At 33.9% G+C, this 17,311-nt stretch overlaps 2 protein-coding genes across 9 annotated transcripts in view; both read right to left on the bottom strand.

Moving 5' to 3' along the window:
• LOC127702033 (uncharacterized) overlaps nucleotides 1-17,311 on the bottom strand; it is a 110,795-nt gene that overhangs the window by 62,228 nt on the left and 31,256 nt on the right. The window contains exons 5-7 of one of the 5 annotated variants that reach the window (XM_052206037.1): nucleotides 4,269-4,400; nucleotides 2,377-2,487; nucleotides 852-1,706 (exon numbers count right to left, since the gene is read on the bottom strand). In XM_052206037.1, the coding sequence (XP_052061997.1) occupies nucleotides 852-1,706; nucleotides 2,377-2,413 (892 nt within the window). In that variant the 5' untranslated portion in view covers nucleotides 2,414-2,487; nucleotides 4,269-4,400. Of the gene's footprint in view, nucleotides 1-851; nucleotides 1,707-2,376; nucleotides 2,488-4,268; nucleotides 4,401-4,589; nucleotides 4,994-17,311 lie in introns of those variants that run through there. The other 4 variants (XM_052206044.1, XM_052206016.1, XM_052206028.1 and 1 more) reach the window with 4 other exon arrangements.
• LOC127701941 (integrase/recombinase xerD homolog) lies at nucleotides 8,635-13,405 on the bottom strand. Of its 4 annotated transcripts, XM_052205936.1 has the most exons (3): nucleotides 12,367-13,405; nucleotides 10,176-10,328; nucleotides 8,635-8,795 (listed from the first exon to the last, which is right to left on the bottom strand). In XM_052205936.1, exons 1-3 carry the CDS (start codon nucleotides 13,175-13,177, stop codon nucleotides 8,779-8,781), a joined length of 981 nt encoding a protein of 326 aa, XP_052061896.1. In that variant the 5' UTR covers nucleotides 13,178-13,405; the 3' UTR covers nucleotides 8,635-8,778. The 4 variants fall into 4 exon arrangements, 3 of the variants coding, with proteins under 3 accessions (XP_052061896.1, XP_052061884.1, XP_052061889.1); XR_007982259.1 differs by having other exon boundaries at nucleotides 10,176-13,405; XM_052205924.1 differs by lacking the exon at nucleotides 8,635-8,795 and having other exon boundaries at nucleotides 8,805-10,328.

Here is a 17,311-nt window from a genome sequence, read left to right as displayed (position 1 = left end):
TATGATAGTTTAATTTTACAGATCGTGACTTGGATGGAGAGTTGTATGCATCATTGGCATTTATACCACATCTTCTTATATTTACAATGTATATAATAGGTAAAAATGTCAAATTGGGGCACAGCAGTCCACATTGTGTTATAACCTTTATCACCATAAAAACAAAGAAATGTTTAACAAAGAAACACAAAAAGTCATATAGACAAAGCACATTAGTAAAAATGAAAGACACGAATACAAGAATTTACCAGAGCACAATAACACAAAGATGGGATGTATAAGTACAGAGCCACGTCATATGTAACAAAGAAACACAAAAAGGCATATACACAAAGCACATTAGCAAAAATGAAAAACAAGAATACAAAATTTACCATAGCACAATAACACAATGGCGGGATGTATAAGTACAGAGCCACGCCAAATGGATGATGTATAAATACAGATCGAGCCACGTCAAATAGATGTGTTTTTGCATTTACAATCTGTAAATAAAGTAAGTTGGGAACTTTACAGATGTTTAAATCTCATAAATCGTTCAAGAAGACAAATCAAGGTTCCAAACAAAAAACTCAGGGAATCACATGAACTCACAAATATGACAAAGAAATGAAAACAGGTGCGTCTACAGGTTCAGCGTCCCTTTCTATGCATGCATCACGCGCGGTGTCAAATAAAATAGCTTTAACAATATAACTCGATATGTCTACGTTGAAAATGTATAAAACAACAAGAAAGGCATCCAAACGGAGGGTAAACAACGACAACTCTTTGGCGGCAGGGGAAATCACAAAGATCTTTTAAAAGTTCCAGTATTGAACAATTGCTTCTATATTGTCAATTTAACGTACCTGATTTCAGCAAGAACCCTATCAGATCGAGGTATTTGAAAAACTCCACACCCTTCACACGTGCAAGTGAGTAAATATCATCGTCATTGCCACATAAAATTGCATTTTTGATATCATGAAACCAGATTGTCGAAACATCTCCTTCCACCAAATGATAATTGTCAACTAGGTTCAACAAATCAATTAAGGTGTCATAATGCTTATGTTTCATCGCCCATGTTATGGCATTGATGTTGACATGGTTGATATTGTGTTCATTATCGAACAAATTTATTAAGTGGTCATAATGCTTAGGTTTCGTCGTCCATGTTAAACCATTCATTTTGATATTATCTTCAGTATTTGTGCCGATGACGTCGATGTTTTCAGCAGCAGACCATATTAAACTTGGATTAAACGATGCTATAGATTTCGCTAAATTGGGTAGTTGATGTACGACGGCTAATAAAACTGGTGAAATTTTGTGTTTCAAAGAGATCAAAAGATGATTCGGAATTTTTATATACGGACTTTCAAAACAATATTGTATTAGTTTTTCTTTTCTAAATAATACTGCCAAATGAATCCAATAAAAACCAGCTGTGCACTTCATGGCATTGCGCAAAGGATTGCTATTCTCCAACTGTTGAGTATATTTAGACAGTTCTGCAGTTAAAAAATCTTGATCATAATTCACAGCTATGCCACAAAGCTGCATCAAAACATGTGGACACTTTCCATAACGAATACTTAGTTCCAACCTTTCATTCATTTCCTTAAATGCGATATTTTGATTCCATGCAAGTTCCAGATCGCTCGAACAAGAACATTCTCTTTGCTTTGAGCATCCATCATGTCCTCCCTCTTTAAATGTTTCTGAAATTTTTAAGCAAATTCTATGAATAACAAAGAAAATTTTAATAAAAATTTTAACTTTTGTGTGTTGATATATATCTTATAAGAACAAATTATCTTGATAAGTAGAAAAAGACTATGTTGAGCGCAGCATGACAAGACACAAATATGTCAGCTTATGAACATTGAATAAGGAATACAAAGGCGACTGCATGTGTCCACAGTATCGTCAGCTATTACTCTTATTCAATGGAAACAAAATAAGCTACCAATTTCAGAACTCTGACTGACAACTGGTCTACCCCAATTTGATTCTTCAAAACTCGGTACCATAAATAAACACGGAACAGCAATAAAAGCGCTGTTCCTTTGCTTTTTGTGTGTGTGTTTTTTTTTTTTTTTTTTTTTTTTTTTTTGCTGTGCATGTACTGATTTTGTGTCATGGATGGATACCCCATATCGTTTGTTTTTCTATTATCAAATCTGTTGAACACCAAGGATTGCGCGGGTAATGAAATTATGATCACCTGCACATCTTTTGTGCAATAGAATGGAACGTGCAGGAAGTATAAATACGAAGCCACATCCGGTCGGAATTGAAATGTTTAATTCGATGCACGTGTTAATACCCTTTCAACAAACTTTCGAATGTTCCATAGGTTATCTATTGCAAGAAACTTTCTATCCCTACCCCGTATTCCTCTTTTGCAAGAAGGGTCAGTCCACATTTCCAGCCCCTCATCCTGTACGACTTATTTACAGAACCAATCTCATTGATTCCTATCTTTAATCTGTTCTCGTCCTGAAAATACATGAGATAATCCCCACTGGACGTAAATCGAACACCAAGGAATGAATGTCCAGCTGATTTTATTTAAGAGAATACAACATAAAAATGGCATTATAATATGATCACTGAATATTTACTTGACATGAGTCGTACCACTAGTGGAAAAGAAACAGTTTCCCCCGATGGATAATCTGAGTTCACCCCGGTTTTTAGCGGGGTTAGTTTTGTTCCAATTCTAGTTTTCTGTGTGTAGTTTTTATCTTTTATTTGATTGCGGAGGTAAAAGTATCGATTAATTTTAACCAGATTTGTACATATATGAAGCCGATTGCACACAATACGTTCCAAGAAATTTGCGGTCGAAGATTATAGGATCAACCATATAAAATGGTTAAATATAAAATGGGGATGTGGCATGATTGTCAGTGAGACGATAACTAGTACCAATTGACCAAAAGATGTGAACAATAACTATAGACCATTCAAACCAAATTTGATTTAATGGCTATTGTGACCATACTTTTAGACTGCAATTGGAGTTCAAATGTTATTCTCCATAGACGTGAAACGATTATAATAGAGTATCTTGATAATGCCAACCACATTTATATAAGACATGCTATTTCATTGATGTTTGATGTCATTTTTAAATATAAATCCCAAACAACCTGAATTAAAAAAAAAGGTTAATTCCAAACATAAATAATAAAAGAACAGAGTTCCAATGTCCCCCGCGTTGCACATATTTTATATTTTCAAGGGGCATAACTCTTTTAAAAAAGTCGATCGTCCACCATTATAGAACTTGTCCGAGATATTGCTGATATTAACCTATAGTACAAGTTTTATAAAAATCTGGCAAGAATTGTACCCGTGAGAGTGCTAACGAGGCCATTTTCCATAAATTAAATATTTCCACGGGGCATAACTCTTTTAAAAAAAGTCGATCGTCTACCATTATAGAACTTGTCCGATATATTGCTGATATTAACCTATAGTATAAGTTTTATAAAAATCTGGCATTAGTGTACCCGTGAGAGCGCTAACGAGGCCATTTTCCATAAATTTAATATTTCCAAGGGGCATAACTCTTTTTAAAAAAGTCGATCGGCCACCATTATAGAACTTGTCCGAGATATTGCTGATATTTACCTATAGTATAAATTTTATAAAAATCTGGCAAGAATTGTACTCGTGAGAGCGCTAACGAGGCCATTATCCATAAATTTAATATTTCCAAGGGGCATAACTCTTTTAAAAAAGTCGATCGGCCACCATTATACAACTTGTCCGAGATATTGCTGATATTAACCTATAGTATAAATTTTATGAAAATCTGGCAAGAATTGTACCTGTGAGAGCTCTAACAAGACCGGACGGACCATGTCCCCCGCAGGGTACAATTAATTGCCAATGAGACAAAATCATTAAAATCAAAAGGTAGATGAGCAAAAATATCGTATTTTCTTCAAGAAAAGATCTCTACAATCATGACAATCGTAAAAAATATCAGGGAAATTAGTACATGTGGATTGGTATACATGTTTAAAAAAATTTGTTTGATAGCAATAGTTTGAATAAATCTTCATGTCCTATGGTCACCAATGGTAAAATAAGTGGAGACCCTATGCCTGAATTAAGTGGATAAAAAATGTGTTTGTCCAACTGTGGTTTGCACCGGTCGCCACTCAGTTTACGTAGTCAGATAGTCATTGATACGACAAGATGTGAACAATAGTTATACATATTTTACACACATACACATGTATCAACTTTATCAAAGAAATAATTACCGAACCAAAACATGCAAGAAAACATCCATGGATTTGTGTGCATTTTCTGAAAAACTTCATCCTCAGGTTGGTCTCTAATTGCCAGAAAAAAATCATACTTTTCACTTCTTGTCAGCTGTTTACGTTGTAAATCTAGAAATAAATTTGTAATAATTTTATTTAAAACAGATACGTATATTATATTGATGTGTATATGCAGTTATTGCCCTTTGTGTGTTATAATGAAATACACGATCAAGACGTACAAATCAATAAACACAAAACCTAAGCTGAATATTTAAATGCATATTATATTATAATATTGTATTATAATTAACTTACCGTTATAGGGAATTTGGTCGATTCTCTTTTCTTTAATTTTATATTTGGATTTACATGAATTGATTCCCATGATCGAATAACAACAAAATATATGTTTAATTAGCAACAATATGTTTGTAAACAGATCGCTGCGCCACCTATACCAAACAAGCTATAGAGTTGAACAACCTTGAAATTCAATATAATAGCGGAATTCTTTCTAGCTAATCGGAACGTTGGAATATTTCCCCAAGGGTATCATTCGCCGGAAGCAACTACTTAGAAACCAGCATAATTTAATGATACATGATCATTCTTTCCCCCTTTTTCCTTTTGTTACATAGTTGCCCCTCCCTAAACCAAATGTAGATTATGCAATACTATTCACGGATAGGCTATTTTCAAGGATATCACAGTGGGTATAGTGTACGGCTGGGATCGTGTTTTTTTTTCGAGTGTGACCACGTTTTTTCGAGTGAATATTATAAAAAATGTAAACAAACAGACTTCCTTTCTGATAAGATGGGGGGAAAAAGGTGCTATAGAACCTTTAAGTATACAAGATCACAGAAGGTAAATTAGTATTTGTGATAAAAAAAATATTATCAACCCTAGCTACATTATTTAGTTTTAAAAACGTTTAATTTAGCCTTACAATGCCTTATTCTAAAATATAGATTACATATACCAATGCAAATATCAACGGAAATGCTTACATGGAATCTATATATACTTAGATATACAGACACTTCTCAAAAAAAAAATCTTGTTTTTGCATTGAAAAGGACATTTTGAAGAGTAAATTCATTTTGATATGTCCGTGTTTTTTCGAGTGCAGTCCGTGTTTTTTCGAGTGCGTCCTTGTTTTATCGAGTGAAAAAAATCAAATTTCCCATGGCTTAAATGTAATATGTCAGTGCATTTATGTTAAAAAAAACAATGAAAAGGTTCAAATAAAGTACTTTTTTCAAAGCACGAAACAATGTATTAAACCAGTTTGATAGTGCTACATATTAACACGTACATTTAATAAAAGGCATCGTTCATTTGTATTCAGAAATCTTCATGTTAGTGTACCGAAATGGATTTCATACAGTAAATATTTCGTGATGTAAACAATCTGTATGTGAGCTCAGACATGCTGGATTGAGACGTACGTACACAAAGTGTGTAAAACAGGTGTGTTTTTTAACAGAAAATACAACCTAAATGTTTCATTTACTATTTATCTTGAGAGTAATATGTTTTATCGTTCGTAGATATCGAAATAATCAAGTACAATGTTCAAATGCTCCTACTGTGAAAAGGTGTCTGATCAAGCGTATGATATTATGCTTGGTCACACAGAAATATAGCACCATTATAGCTTTCTTTCCATAAAAAATAAAAGGAAATAAAAATTGACAATGTATATTTGTGAGGTGTACGTGTAAGAGGTAAATTAGTCCTGGTAAAAAGTGTCCGGGCGGACAAATATTACTAGTCTAAAAATTCCATGGTTACAAAATTTACTAGTATATTTAGTCCAATGTCAGTAATTTATGTCCCCTGGCCAGACTAATTTTTCTAGGAATTTATGTCCATGTCATCAATATTCCTAGGTAAAAAAAATGTCCATGTCCTTTATTTGACTAGGCAAATGTTGAATAAAAGAAATCATTTACATGTAAACAATGGAATTTTTAATTCTTATGTTTTAATGTTGTTGAACAGTTGTGCATTAATCTTTTAATAAAATTTATGTGCCCAGACTAATTTTCCTAGGAATTCATGTCCAGGTCATTAATATTCCTAGGTAAAAACGTCCATGTCCTTTATTATACCCCACGCAACGAGTTGCGGAGGGTATAATGTTTTTGACACGTCCGTCCGTCTGTCCGTCTGTCCGTCAGTCTGTCTGTTCGTCCGTCTGTCCGTCAGTCCGTCAGTCCTGTTTCTTGTCATCGCAACTCCTCTCAAACCACACAACAGAATTTCACGAAATCTCTTTAGATAATAAGGACATACTATGTAGTTGTGCATATCGACAGGAAATTACGATTCAATTTTTTTTCCAGGAGTTACGCCCCTTTGAACTTATTTGCCCAATATACTACTGCAACCTTTTGTCATCGCAACTCCTCTCAAACCACACAACAGAATTTCATGAAACCTTTTCAGATAATAAGGACATACTATGTAGATGTGCATATCGACAGGAAATTACGATTCAGTTCTTTTTTCCAGGAGTTACGCCCCTTTGAACTTATTTGCCCAATATACTACTGCAACCTTTTGTCATCGCAACTCCTCTCAAACCACACAACAGAATTTCACGAAACCTTTTTAGATAATAAGGACATACTATGTAGTTGTGCATATCGACAGGAAATTATGATTCAGTTCTTTTTTTAGGAGTTCCGCCCCTTTGAACTTATTTACTTTAATGTACTACTGCAACAGTTTGTCATCGCAACTCCTCTCAAACCACACAACAGAATTTCATGAAACCTTTTCAGATAATAAGGACATACTACGTAGATGTGCATATCGACAGGAAATTACGATTAAATTTTTTTTCAGGAGTTACGCCCCTTTGAACTTATTTGCCCAATATACTACTGCAACCTTTTGTCATCGCAACTCCTCTCAAACCACACAACAGAATTTCACGAAACCTTTTTAGATAATAAGGACATACTATGTAGTTGTGCATATCGACAGGAAATTATGATTCAATTCTTTTTCTAGGAGTTACGCCCCTTTGAACTTATTTACTTTAATGTACTACTGCAACAGTTTGTCATCGCAACTCCTCTCAAACCACACAACAGAATTTCATGAAACCTTTTCAGATAATAAGGACATACTACGTAGATGTGCATATCGACAGGAAATTACGATTAAATTTTTTTTTCAGGAGTTACGCCCCTTTGACCTTATTTGCCCAATATACTACTGCAACCTTTTGTCATCGCAACTCCTCTCAAACCACACAACAGAATTTCTCGAAACCTTTTTAGATAATAAGGACATACTATGTAGTTGTGCATATCGACAGGAAATTACGATTCAATTCTTTTTCTAGGAGTTACGCCCCTTTGAACTTATTTACTTTTATGAACTACTGCAACAGTTTGTCATCGCAACTCCTCTCAAACCACACAACAGAATTTCATGAAACCTTTTCAGATAATAAGGACATACTACGTAGATGTGCATATTGACAGGAAATTATGATTCAATTTTTTTTTTTGATACAATTTTTTTTTCTTACACTTATTTTATTCCTCCAATGACAATGTGGGGACGTGGAGTATGTGAGCGCACTCACTAAGGTTCTTTCATTTTAGTAGGATAATCTGTAATAAATGAAATCATTTACATGTAAACAATGGAATTTTTAATTCTTTTGTTTTAATGTTGTTTTACAGTTGTGCATTAATCTTTTATTGAAATGTATGTGCCCAGACTAATTTTCCTAGGAATTCATGTCCAGGGCATTAATATTCCTAGGTAAAAACGTCCATGTCTTTTATTTTTATGGGAAACTTTGTAATGAAAGAAATAATTTACATGTAAACAATGGGGAATATCTAATTCTTATGTGTTTTTAAATTGTTTAACAGTTATTAATGTTTCACTATTTTATTAAAATATGGGTGTTTTTTTTTTAATAATTAAACTGACTTGTTTTCCTAGGAAAATTGATATCACAGACTTTAAAGGGAACTTTTTCATAGAAAAAAAATGAGAATACGGATATATAAAACTTTTCCTAGGATACCGTCTCTCTATGGATAGGCTATCACGTGACATTGTATAGTTCAACAATCGAAAGTTCATTTGTAGATCGGATAGTAAAAAAAATAAAGACTAGGTTGCAGTCAAAAAATCATTTATATGTTAGAACTTATTTGCCTTTTGACAAAGCATGTGTTTTAATGATGCGAATGTTTATTAAATATCAAGTATAATGATAACGCAGTTATATAATTCATTCTTTGAGACGGTCCCTGTACGCGTTGTGTGTGTATAGTATTTAATACAGATTGTGACAATAAACCTGGGAATTTATGTTCTTATTCAATACTTCAAACGAACATAAAGCATTTACAAAGTAAAAACTCAACACAGTTTTTGGTTATCAGCTCGCCCCGACAGCACAGAAAGCTTATTTTTATTATAAACAATAAACAAATGTCCAATTTGCTGTCATCGACCGCTGCCATCACATATAAACACAATCTACAATAGAAAAATGTTCTATAAGTTGAAGAAAAAATCATTTCGATTTACATACATGTATTTTATCAACTATTTTCTACATAACATACTGATTCACATTCCTATGAAGTCTTAATAAAAGGGGTGGGTGGGTGGGAAAACGAACCTTTCTGTCGGATAGGCGAACCTCGAATGACAATTCTAGATATCTTATTATAATTTTAGCGCTAAAATTCTAGCATGAAGTTATCATGATTGATATAACTTAAACCGGTAATAACTTACTGATGGTCCAATCAAATTAAACATAAACATGTTTTGATTTAAACACACGTGTTAAAAGTAAACAAATACACGTGTTCCCGAGTAACCTTTATAAATACATTTATGTTCTTATTCAATACTTCAAACGAACATAAAGCATTTACAAAGTAAAAACTCAACACAGTTTTTGGTTATCAGCTCGCCCCGACAGCACAGAAAGCTTCGATTGATAAAGAAAGGGACATAAAGAAAAAGGGGGGACAAACAATATAAATTACAATCCTAAATTCTTAGATACTGACAATCTGTTGAGTATACTCTCTTTAACATAACCATCTTTGGCTTTATCACTTTTCCATCTCCCGTGTTTCTTAAACAACCGGTCATCTATTCCAGCTTCTGCCGCGGCAGTAGCTCCTCCTGACCTCAAACTATGTAAGCCAAACTGTTTTTTATCAAGACCTAAACTGTCAAGTGCAGATAACAATAACTCTCTGGCTCTGGTGTAAGAAATATGACTACTCTTTCTAAGTTTGTATATATTCAAAGATTTACAATAACAAATAGATCTAAAAATAAAATCATTCGATTCTTCAGGAATGTTAGCTAACTTTAGATAACGCTGAAGTACATCTACCGGGCATGTAATATTCCCTGTTTTTGAAATGACAACATCTTTCCCTTCCCTATATACATCAGTTTTACTCTTGACTAAATGAAGTGTAAGGTAAGTAGGGGAAAACTGTATATCAGACCTTCTCAAGTTAGCTAACTCGGAGAATCTTAAAAAGCCAGCATAGGCTAATAAACACATACATGCTATTCTTACATCTTTTAAATTACAAGTATTATTAGCATATTTACATACAATATTTTTCAAAATATGCGGTGTGATAGGTTCTTTTTTGACAACTGAATGACCTATTTTTCTATGAGCCCCTTCAAGAACAGATGCAACTAGATTATTTTCACTGGGATCAGCAACGCCAGCTAATTTATGTGCCCATTTTATGGCGTAAAAAGCATCATTTAATTTTGAAACCGATTTTGCAGTTTCAGACAAATGAATTAAATATAAAGAAATATGTAAATGAGATGCTGGCAATGGTGAAAAAGAATATTGACTAGTCCACTTACACCATGAATTGAAGGCATATCTATATTTCTTCTGAGTACTCGCAGCCTTGGACGAAAGAAGGAATTCTGGTAACTGTTTGAACAAACTGCTGAGATCATTATTAGAGGCAACTTGTGAATTAAAGTCTGACCAATGTCCTACTGAAAAAATATCTGAAAAACGTAAAATTGCAATAACATTTTATATACATATACAGAGGACGAATTATTAGCATATTTCAGATTTCTATACACAGTAAAATATAATATATATTCAAATATTTCAACGCCAGCTACAATATCTTTATAGATACTAGGGCCATAAACTGTAAAACAAATTACCATGCCTGCTAAAATATCATTATAGATACTAGGGCCATGTCAAATAAAAAACCAAGCCTGCTACAATATCATTACCGATACTAGGGCCATGTCAACATAAACACCCATGCCTGCTACAATATACATATACTAGGGCCATGTCACAAACAGACCATGACTGCTACAATATATCTATATATATATTAGGGCCATGTCACAAACAGACCATGCCTGCTAAAATATATCTATATATATTAGGGCCATGTCTAAGATGCATCTAGCAAAACAGCCAAAACTGGCGAACCAAACGGTTCAATTCCGAATATCGTATTCTTATTCGAACCTTGCTTATAAATACCATCAGTATTTTTAAACACAATAACATCTTTTACGTAATCTTGATAAATCAGATGTTTATCGAATATCAAAGGCCAGAATGCAGCAGAAATCCACTTAGGCACAACTAACGTGCCTCGAGCTTTACAAGCTATAATGTGTTTAATCGATCGTATCACAAGATTAATTGGTGGAACTAGCCAATTATTTTCATTGGTCCAAACTTGAGAAAATGCATCAACTGCTTCAGAATCAGGTTGCCAAAATAAGGAGTTAAATCTCATAACTTTTCTATTTTCGACACTTGCAAACCTGTCAATCGAATAAGGACCCCACATATCATTTAAAAAATTGAAAAATATATGTGTGACTCCCCAGTCCTCGAAATCAACCATTTTGCTGATATAATCAGCCTTTTCATTTTCTTTTCTGGGAATCCATTGAATGTCAATTGATATTCCTTTTTGAATGCAAAATGAAAAAATAGATTTTGCTATAACATGAAGATTTTCTTTCATACTTCCCGAATTAACAATTTTGACACAATTTTGATTGTCAGTAAACCACTTTATAGTTTTTCCTGTGAAACTATTCTTAAAAGAAAAAAGGGCCAACTCTATAGCTTTCAGCTCTCTCCATGTGGAGCTTTGTACCGTTTCACTACATGTCCACATCTTATGGAAAATCTTATTTTCTAATTCAACGGTGTATGCACCAGCGGCAATATTACTAGCATCTGAGTATATGACAACAGAAGATTTACTGTAATGACATAAATTACGATAGTTAATCATGGTGACATTTTCTAACCAGAACTTTAACTCTGATAAAACCTCGACGGGTTTGTACCCTGTAATGGGAATATCCCACCCAATTCTACTTTCAATTTCCATGTAACAGAACTTTGACATAATTCTAGCCACATTTCCGATTACGGGAGTCATAGAAATAATTCTACCTACAACCTGAGCTAAAGATCTAGCTGTAACATAGGGAAATTTAGCCAAAATTACATTCAATGAGAAAATCAAATCGTCAACTCGACGTTGAGTAATAGATAATTTGTATTCTTTCGAGTTCCAAACTATTCCCAACCATTCTAACTCGGTAACAGGTTTAAAAACAGACTTCTCCTCGTTAATAAGGAAACCAGCATCAATCAAAGACCTTTTTACGAAGGACGATTGCTCATTACATGTATTTTCATCTGGACTCATGCCAAATCCATCATCTAAATACAAAACAACTTTTATACCGTTTCCACGCCAAAATTTTACTAGTGGCCTCAAACATTTAGTAAAAATGTACGGACCGGTAGTAATTCCGAAAGCTAAAACAGTATAGCAATAAAATTGACCTTCCCACTGAAAACCTAAGAAAGTCTGTTGCTGTGAGCATATGTCTAAGTGAAAATAACCAGATTTTAAATCAAACTTAAACAGATACATATCTTTGTCAAAATATTGTATAGCTAACTTCCAATCCTCAAATTTTATTTTTTCGCGCTTTATGTGTTTATTCAATTGACTCATATCTAAAATAAGTCGTTTCTTACCGGACTTTTGAGTAGCAACACTCAATGGATTTACCACATATGGTTGAAAAGGCACTTTAATTACGCAACCTATTTGAACTAAATCTTCAATTGACTTTGTGACAAATTCAGTATTCTGCCGTGCTGATCTATTATTTCTGTGGTACATTTTAAAAGGTGTATCTATAAATGGAATAACATAACCATTTTTTATTGTATCAAGCACAAAAGGACAAGCACCTATATTTTCCCAATACTTTACATGACAAGCTAATCTACCTTTCACCCCTTTAAATTTATCATATGACTGACAATTTTCAAAATATTGAACTTGATCTAAAAAAGATTCTATATAATCGTTATCAACAAAACATGTAGAAAATTGGTCATTAATAGTGTCTAAATACTTATCATTCACAATGACTGGAGAGTGACGTTCAGGCCCTACTTTACTACTTCTGGTAGGTTGTGGAGTTGCTGTTGGATGACCTGAGACTGGCGAGAAGAGGACAGTTTTTTCTCCAGTGGCCTTGTTGCTTGCAGTAGTGGCACGTGTCGATTGAGCAAGGCTCACGCCTTGCGAAGCTCCCACGAAAGGGCTGTTGCTGATTACGTTGATAATGCTGAGCGTAAGCAGGGTTACCATAAGATTCCGCAGGTTGTTGACGAGGCGGATTTTTTGGGTAAGGTTGCTGGCGAGATTTTGACTTCTCCTTGGAGGTACGGATAGCTCTGGTCTCAGCTTGTCGTATCTTTCTCTCATCTTCAGAATCTGAAGCCACGGCATTGGATTCGTATTCCCTAACGGTTCCCCAACCAGCAGGGGAAGCATCAGCTATGCGTATTTTCTTATTACGGCTTTTGATCTTATCAGTTATGTCAAGAACTAATCTATAGGCTTGAGTATTGGAGTTAGGGATGAATTTTGAAAGTTTATTAACAGTGTCTAATAATTCCTCGTTAAAGGTGTACTGAATTCTGTTTCCTTCCCCCTTAAATTTTAGAGTGACGTCCTCCTTAATTTTTCTCTTAAGGCAATCTTGTTCTTGTATGAGTTCAGATTTCACTTGCTGTCTAAAATTGTCTTAAAAAGCTCTACAGTATCTACCAAATCAGACGACTTATCAGCTGCTTTATGAATATTAGGTGGCGGTAAACTATTATCTCCTTCGAGTAGTATGTCTTCATTCAATTCCAGACGTGGAGAAGATTTGGACATTTTACCAAGTGGCGATTTAAGAAAAAACGAACCTTTCTGTCGGATAGGCGAACCTCGAATGACAATTCTAGATATCTTATTATAATTTTAGCGCTAAAATTCTAGCATGAAGTTATCATGATTGATATAACTTAAACCGGTAATAACTTACTGATGGTCCAATCAAATTAAACATAAACATGTTTTGATTTAAACACACGTGTTAAAAGTAAACAAATACACGTGTTCCCGAGTAACCTTTATAAATACATAGTTTATCAGAATAAACTGATTATTTCTGAACGTTTATCACGTGATATTTTGTATTTCAATCATAGCCTGGGAAATTGTCGGAAAGCATGAAGAAAATTAACAAAATGATATTTCTGGGATAAATATTTATCTTAGGTCGGAAACACAGTGGTCGGAAAGCAGAAAGTTATTTAAACAAAAGGATTTTTATGTCAAAAATATTTAATTTCATTAATAGATACTACACCAGACCTAGAGAATATTCATTGAACTTATTAAGTTTAAGCTGAGACTAAATTTATCCTTAATAGAATATAATTAAAAATGGTATATAAACAGTGAATACATTTATGAAAATTATATGCAACATATGAGCACCAATGAGCAGGGATTCGTGCACATTAGTTACTAGTAGTAACTAAATTTTAAACGGTAGTGAATGAAAAAATAATTGCATTGTTTCAATTCACAAGGATTTTAAATCCTTGCATCTCACAAAAAACGTAATTAATATTTTACAATAATCATAAAAAAAAATTACTACGTTAATTATTTTATACTGTTTTAATATGGATTTATAAGTCTCTGCTTATATTTTGTATAGCAATATATTCTTATAGTGGAAAGTTAGACTTTAAGAAAAGATTTGATAAACAAAATGTCCATCAGTAAATACTTGATGTTTGAGTTTATTGATATTATGTTCTTAATTTTCGGGAAAGATTCATCAACTGGAATGTATTTATGTAAATTAATAAATTTCAAATCTTTTTTTTAATAGTTCAACCTTATAGCATTTAAATCTTTGCAATATGGTACGATTTTGAAAATTGAGTTCATTGTGGTGAACAGCTATCATACACGTCTTGGTTCATTTACATTATATATCACCCTGTTCACACGACACACTTTCGGTTTGCGTTCACACAAATTCGGATTAAATTGCAATGAATCCGTAATCAAAACACTTGAGGTAGGTAGTTTGAAATCCGAATTCAACTATCAAACATTAGATTTGAGCCTTAGCTAGATTAATATATGTGATGACGCAAATGCGTATTCTTATCCAGAGTATCAGTGCGTATGCTTTCTTTTTACTATTTCTTGTGCAAAAAAAATAAAAAACACGTGCAAGCTTAAATATCAATTTCATTCGCAAATCTGAATTTTCGCTTTTTTTTTTTTAATTCAGGACACGACAGTAAAAGCTTGACATGTGACTTCCAAGCATGGTCATCATTACTTAAGGTATTCTGACCTCTAGCTGTTTCTCTTTTCTTTCTTTTTCTTTTGAGTGACTGTCCTATTATAAACTTTGACATTTTCGAACGCTAAGGATTTTCTACCCCAGAAATAGATTACCTTAGATTTATTCGGCAAAACCTTTGTTTCGAAATTTTGGGTCCTCAACTTCGTACTTTATTTGGCCTTTTTAACTTTATTTATTCGAGCGTCACTGAAGAGTCTTTCGTAGACTGAACTCGCGTCTGGCGTACAACATTTTAATCCTGGTAACTTTTTATATCTGCATATCTTTTTATATAAATTGGTTCTTTTGAGAGTATGTTCATGTATTCATAAAACTTCTGAAATAAGATATTCTTCAAAACCAAGTTTTCCTGTAGAATATTTGGATTGATTTAAGTAACTTCAGGAAATCCTTAAAATTTGAGATGTTTTATGAGACCAAAATAATTGTCAGTATATAAGAGGTCCCAATGAAGCTGGTGTGTTACTCTCAAGAAAAATATACGAAACCAACTAACAGTCCGCCAAAAGTTAAGCACCACCTATTTTTATTGCATCGAAGTTTTATTTTTCCGCCAAACTCGTATTCTGCCGTCTACTGGTCGTAACAGAAACCGACTCTCATCTGACCAATGAATTTTTTGCCAGCTTCTCATGTTCCAGCGTCGATGGTCATTAGCCCATTGAAACCTGATTATACGGTGCCTGGCTGTTAGGGCAGGTCTCTTGACAACACGATGTACTCTTAGGTTGCCTCTATGAAGTCGACAAACCAATGTTCGAACACTAACACGACCACCTGGAGGCCAGTGGTGTCTAAGCTGCGGGGCAGGAGTAAATGGGTTGGCTTTAGCACGACGAATGAGCAGTCTGTCATCACGACGGGTAGTTAATTAAACGGGGTCTTCCGGACCTTGGTCTATCATTTACAGATCCTGTGTCAACATGACGTTGTAAAAGTCTGACAATGACGGTGTGATTAACATTGAAATGGTTACCTATGCTCCTAGTACTCCTACCGGCATTTGACATGCCAATTGCTTGCCAACGTTCAGCCACAGATAACTTACGCCTTGCCATATTACACAATGACTTGATGAAGGTCAAATTTCACCTGTATGCGGGACAATAGGAAGATAATTTAAAGGTATCGAAACAGTGTATTTGTAAAAGTGCAGATGACCTTTAATAAAAAATTGCTTGACGGGTTTATCGGAGTTCAATCTTTTTGGTCGTAATGAATTTTCTTAGTGTATGTTAAAGGCGATTCATTACACCAAACATTAATAATTTTTTCACAATAGTTCAAAAAATATTGCCATGCCCAGTTATATTTAGGTGGTGCTTAACTTTTGGCGGATTGTATATATAAGTTGCATGCCACATGGTTTCACTTCACATGGAAATTTGACTTTAATTTATCTATACAACATCTACCATGAGTACAAACAGCTTCAATAAGGAGTATAAGAATAATTGAAGGCATCAAGAAAACAAAATATGTAGATATGACAGATAAAATAAATGAATCCAGATTATAAAGCAAACTGAGTGCTTAAATTTATATTGCGATTGGTTTGTGCATTTTGCATTAGACATCAGGTTTGCAGAAACTGGGATTTGCAATGGGAGTATGAAAAAATGATGTACACTCCCAAGTAATAAATAAAATAGTCAAGCATTAAAATGTAAATTCAAATAGTACACATGTAGCTGTATATATACACTTGTCTTTTCACATATATCCAACATTGCTTTCAATTGACTTGTGCAAGAATCTACACACAATTACATATTTTCAATAAAGGTGTTTTAACATCAGCATTATCTTATTCTACTCAAGGTCAATTATTTCATATCAAAACCAAACAAAAATTCAGCAACAATTTTTTGGTGACCAGTCAACGGTTTGGGTTCACGTATTGCTTTTCTTTTTTTAAAGTCATCGTACAGGGTGAAGGCAGTGGCGGATCCGGGAGGAGGGGGGAGGTCCGGGGGGTTGGAACCCCTTTTTTTTTTACGGTCAATGCTTTTGAATAGGGATAAATGGTTGGAACCCCCCCCCCCTCCTTTTTTTAAAAATGGCTGGGTCAAATAAAAAAAAAAATGTTCAACCTCCATATAGACTACTAGCAGTTGCCTTTTCAAGTAAAAAATCAAGCATTTCAGCCACATTTAAGAAGTAAACATACTAGTATCTAACATGTTATCAATTGTCTAGATCTGTGGACATAGAGGGTCGAAAGGGATACCAAAAAAAGATAAATG

Source organism: Mytilus californianus, unplaced genomic scaffold (assembly GCF_021869535.1).
Source record: "Mytilus californianus isolate M0D057914Y unplaced genomic scaffold, xbMytCali1.0.p SCAF_1, whole genome shotgun sequence".
Taxonomy (NCBI): Eukaryota; Metazoa; Mollusca; class Bivalvia; order Mytilida; family Mytilidae; genus Mytilus; species Mytilus californianus.
The sequence above is the reverse complement of the archived record's forward strand: the minus strand, read 5'-3'. Positions and strand labels throughout refer to the sequence as shown.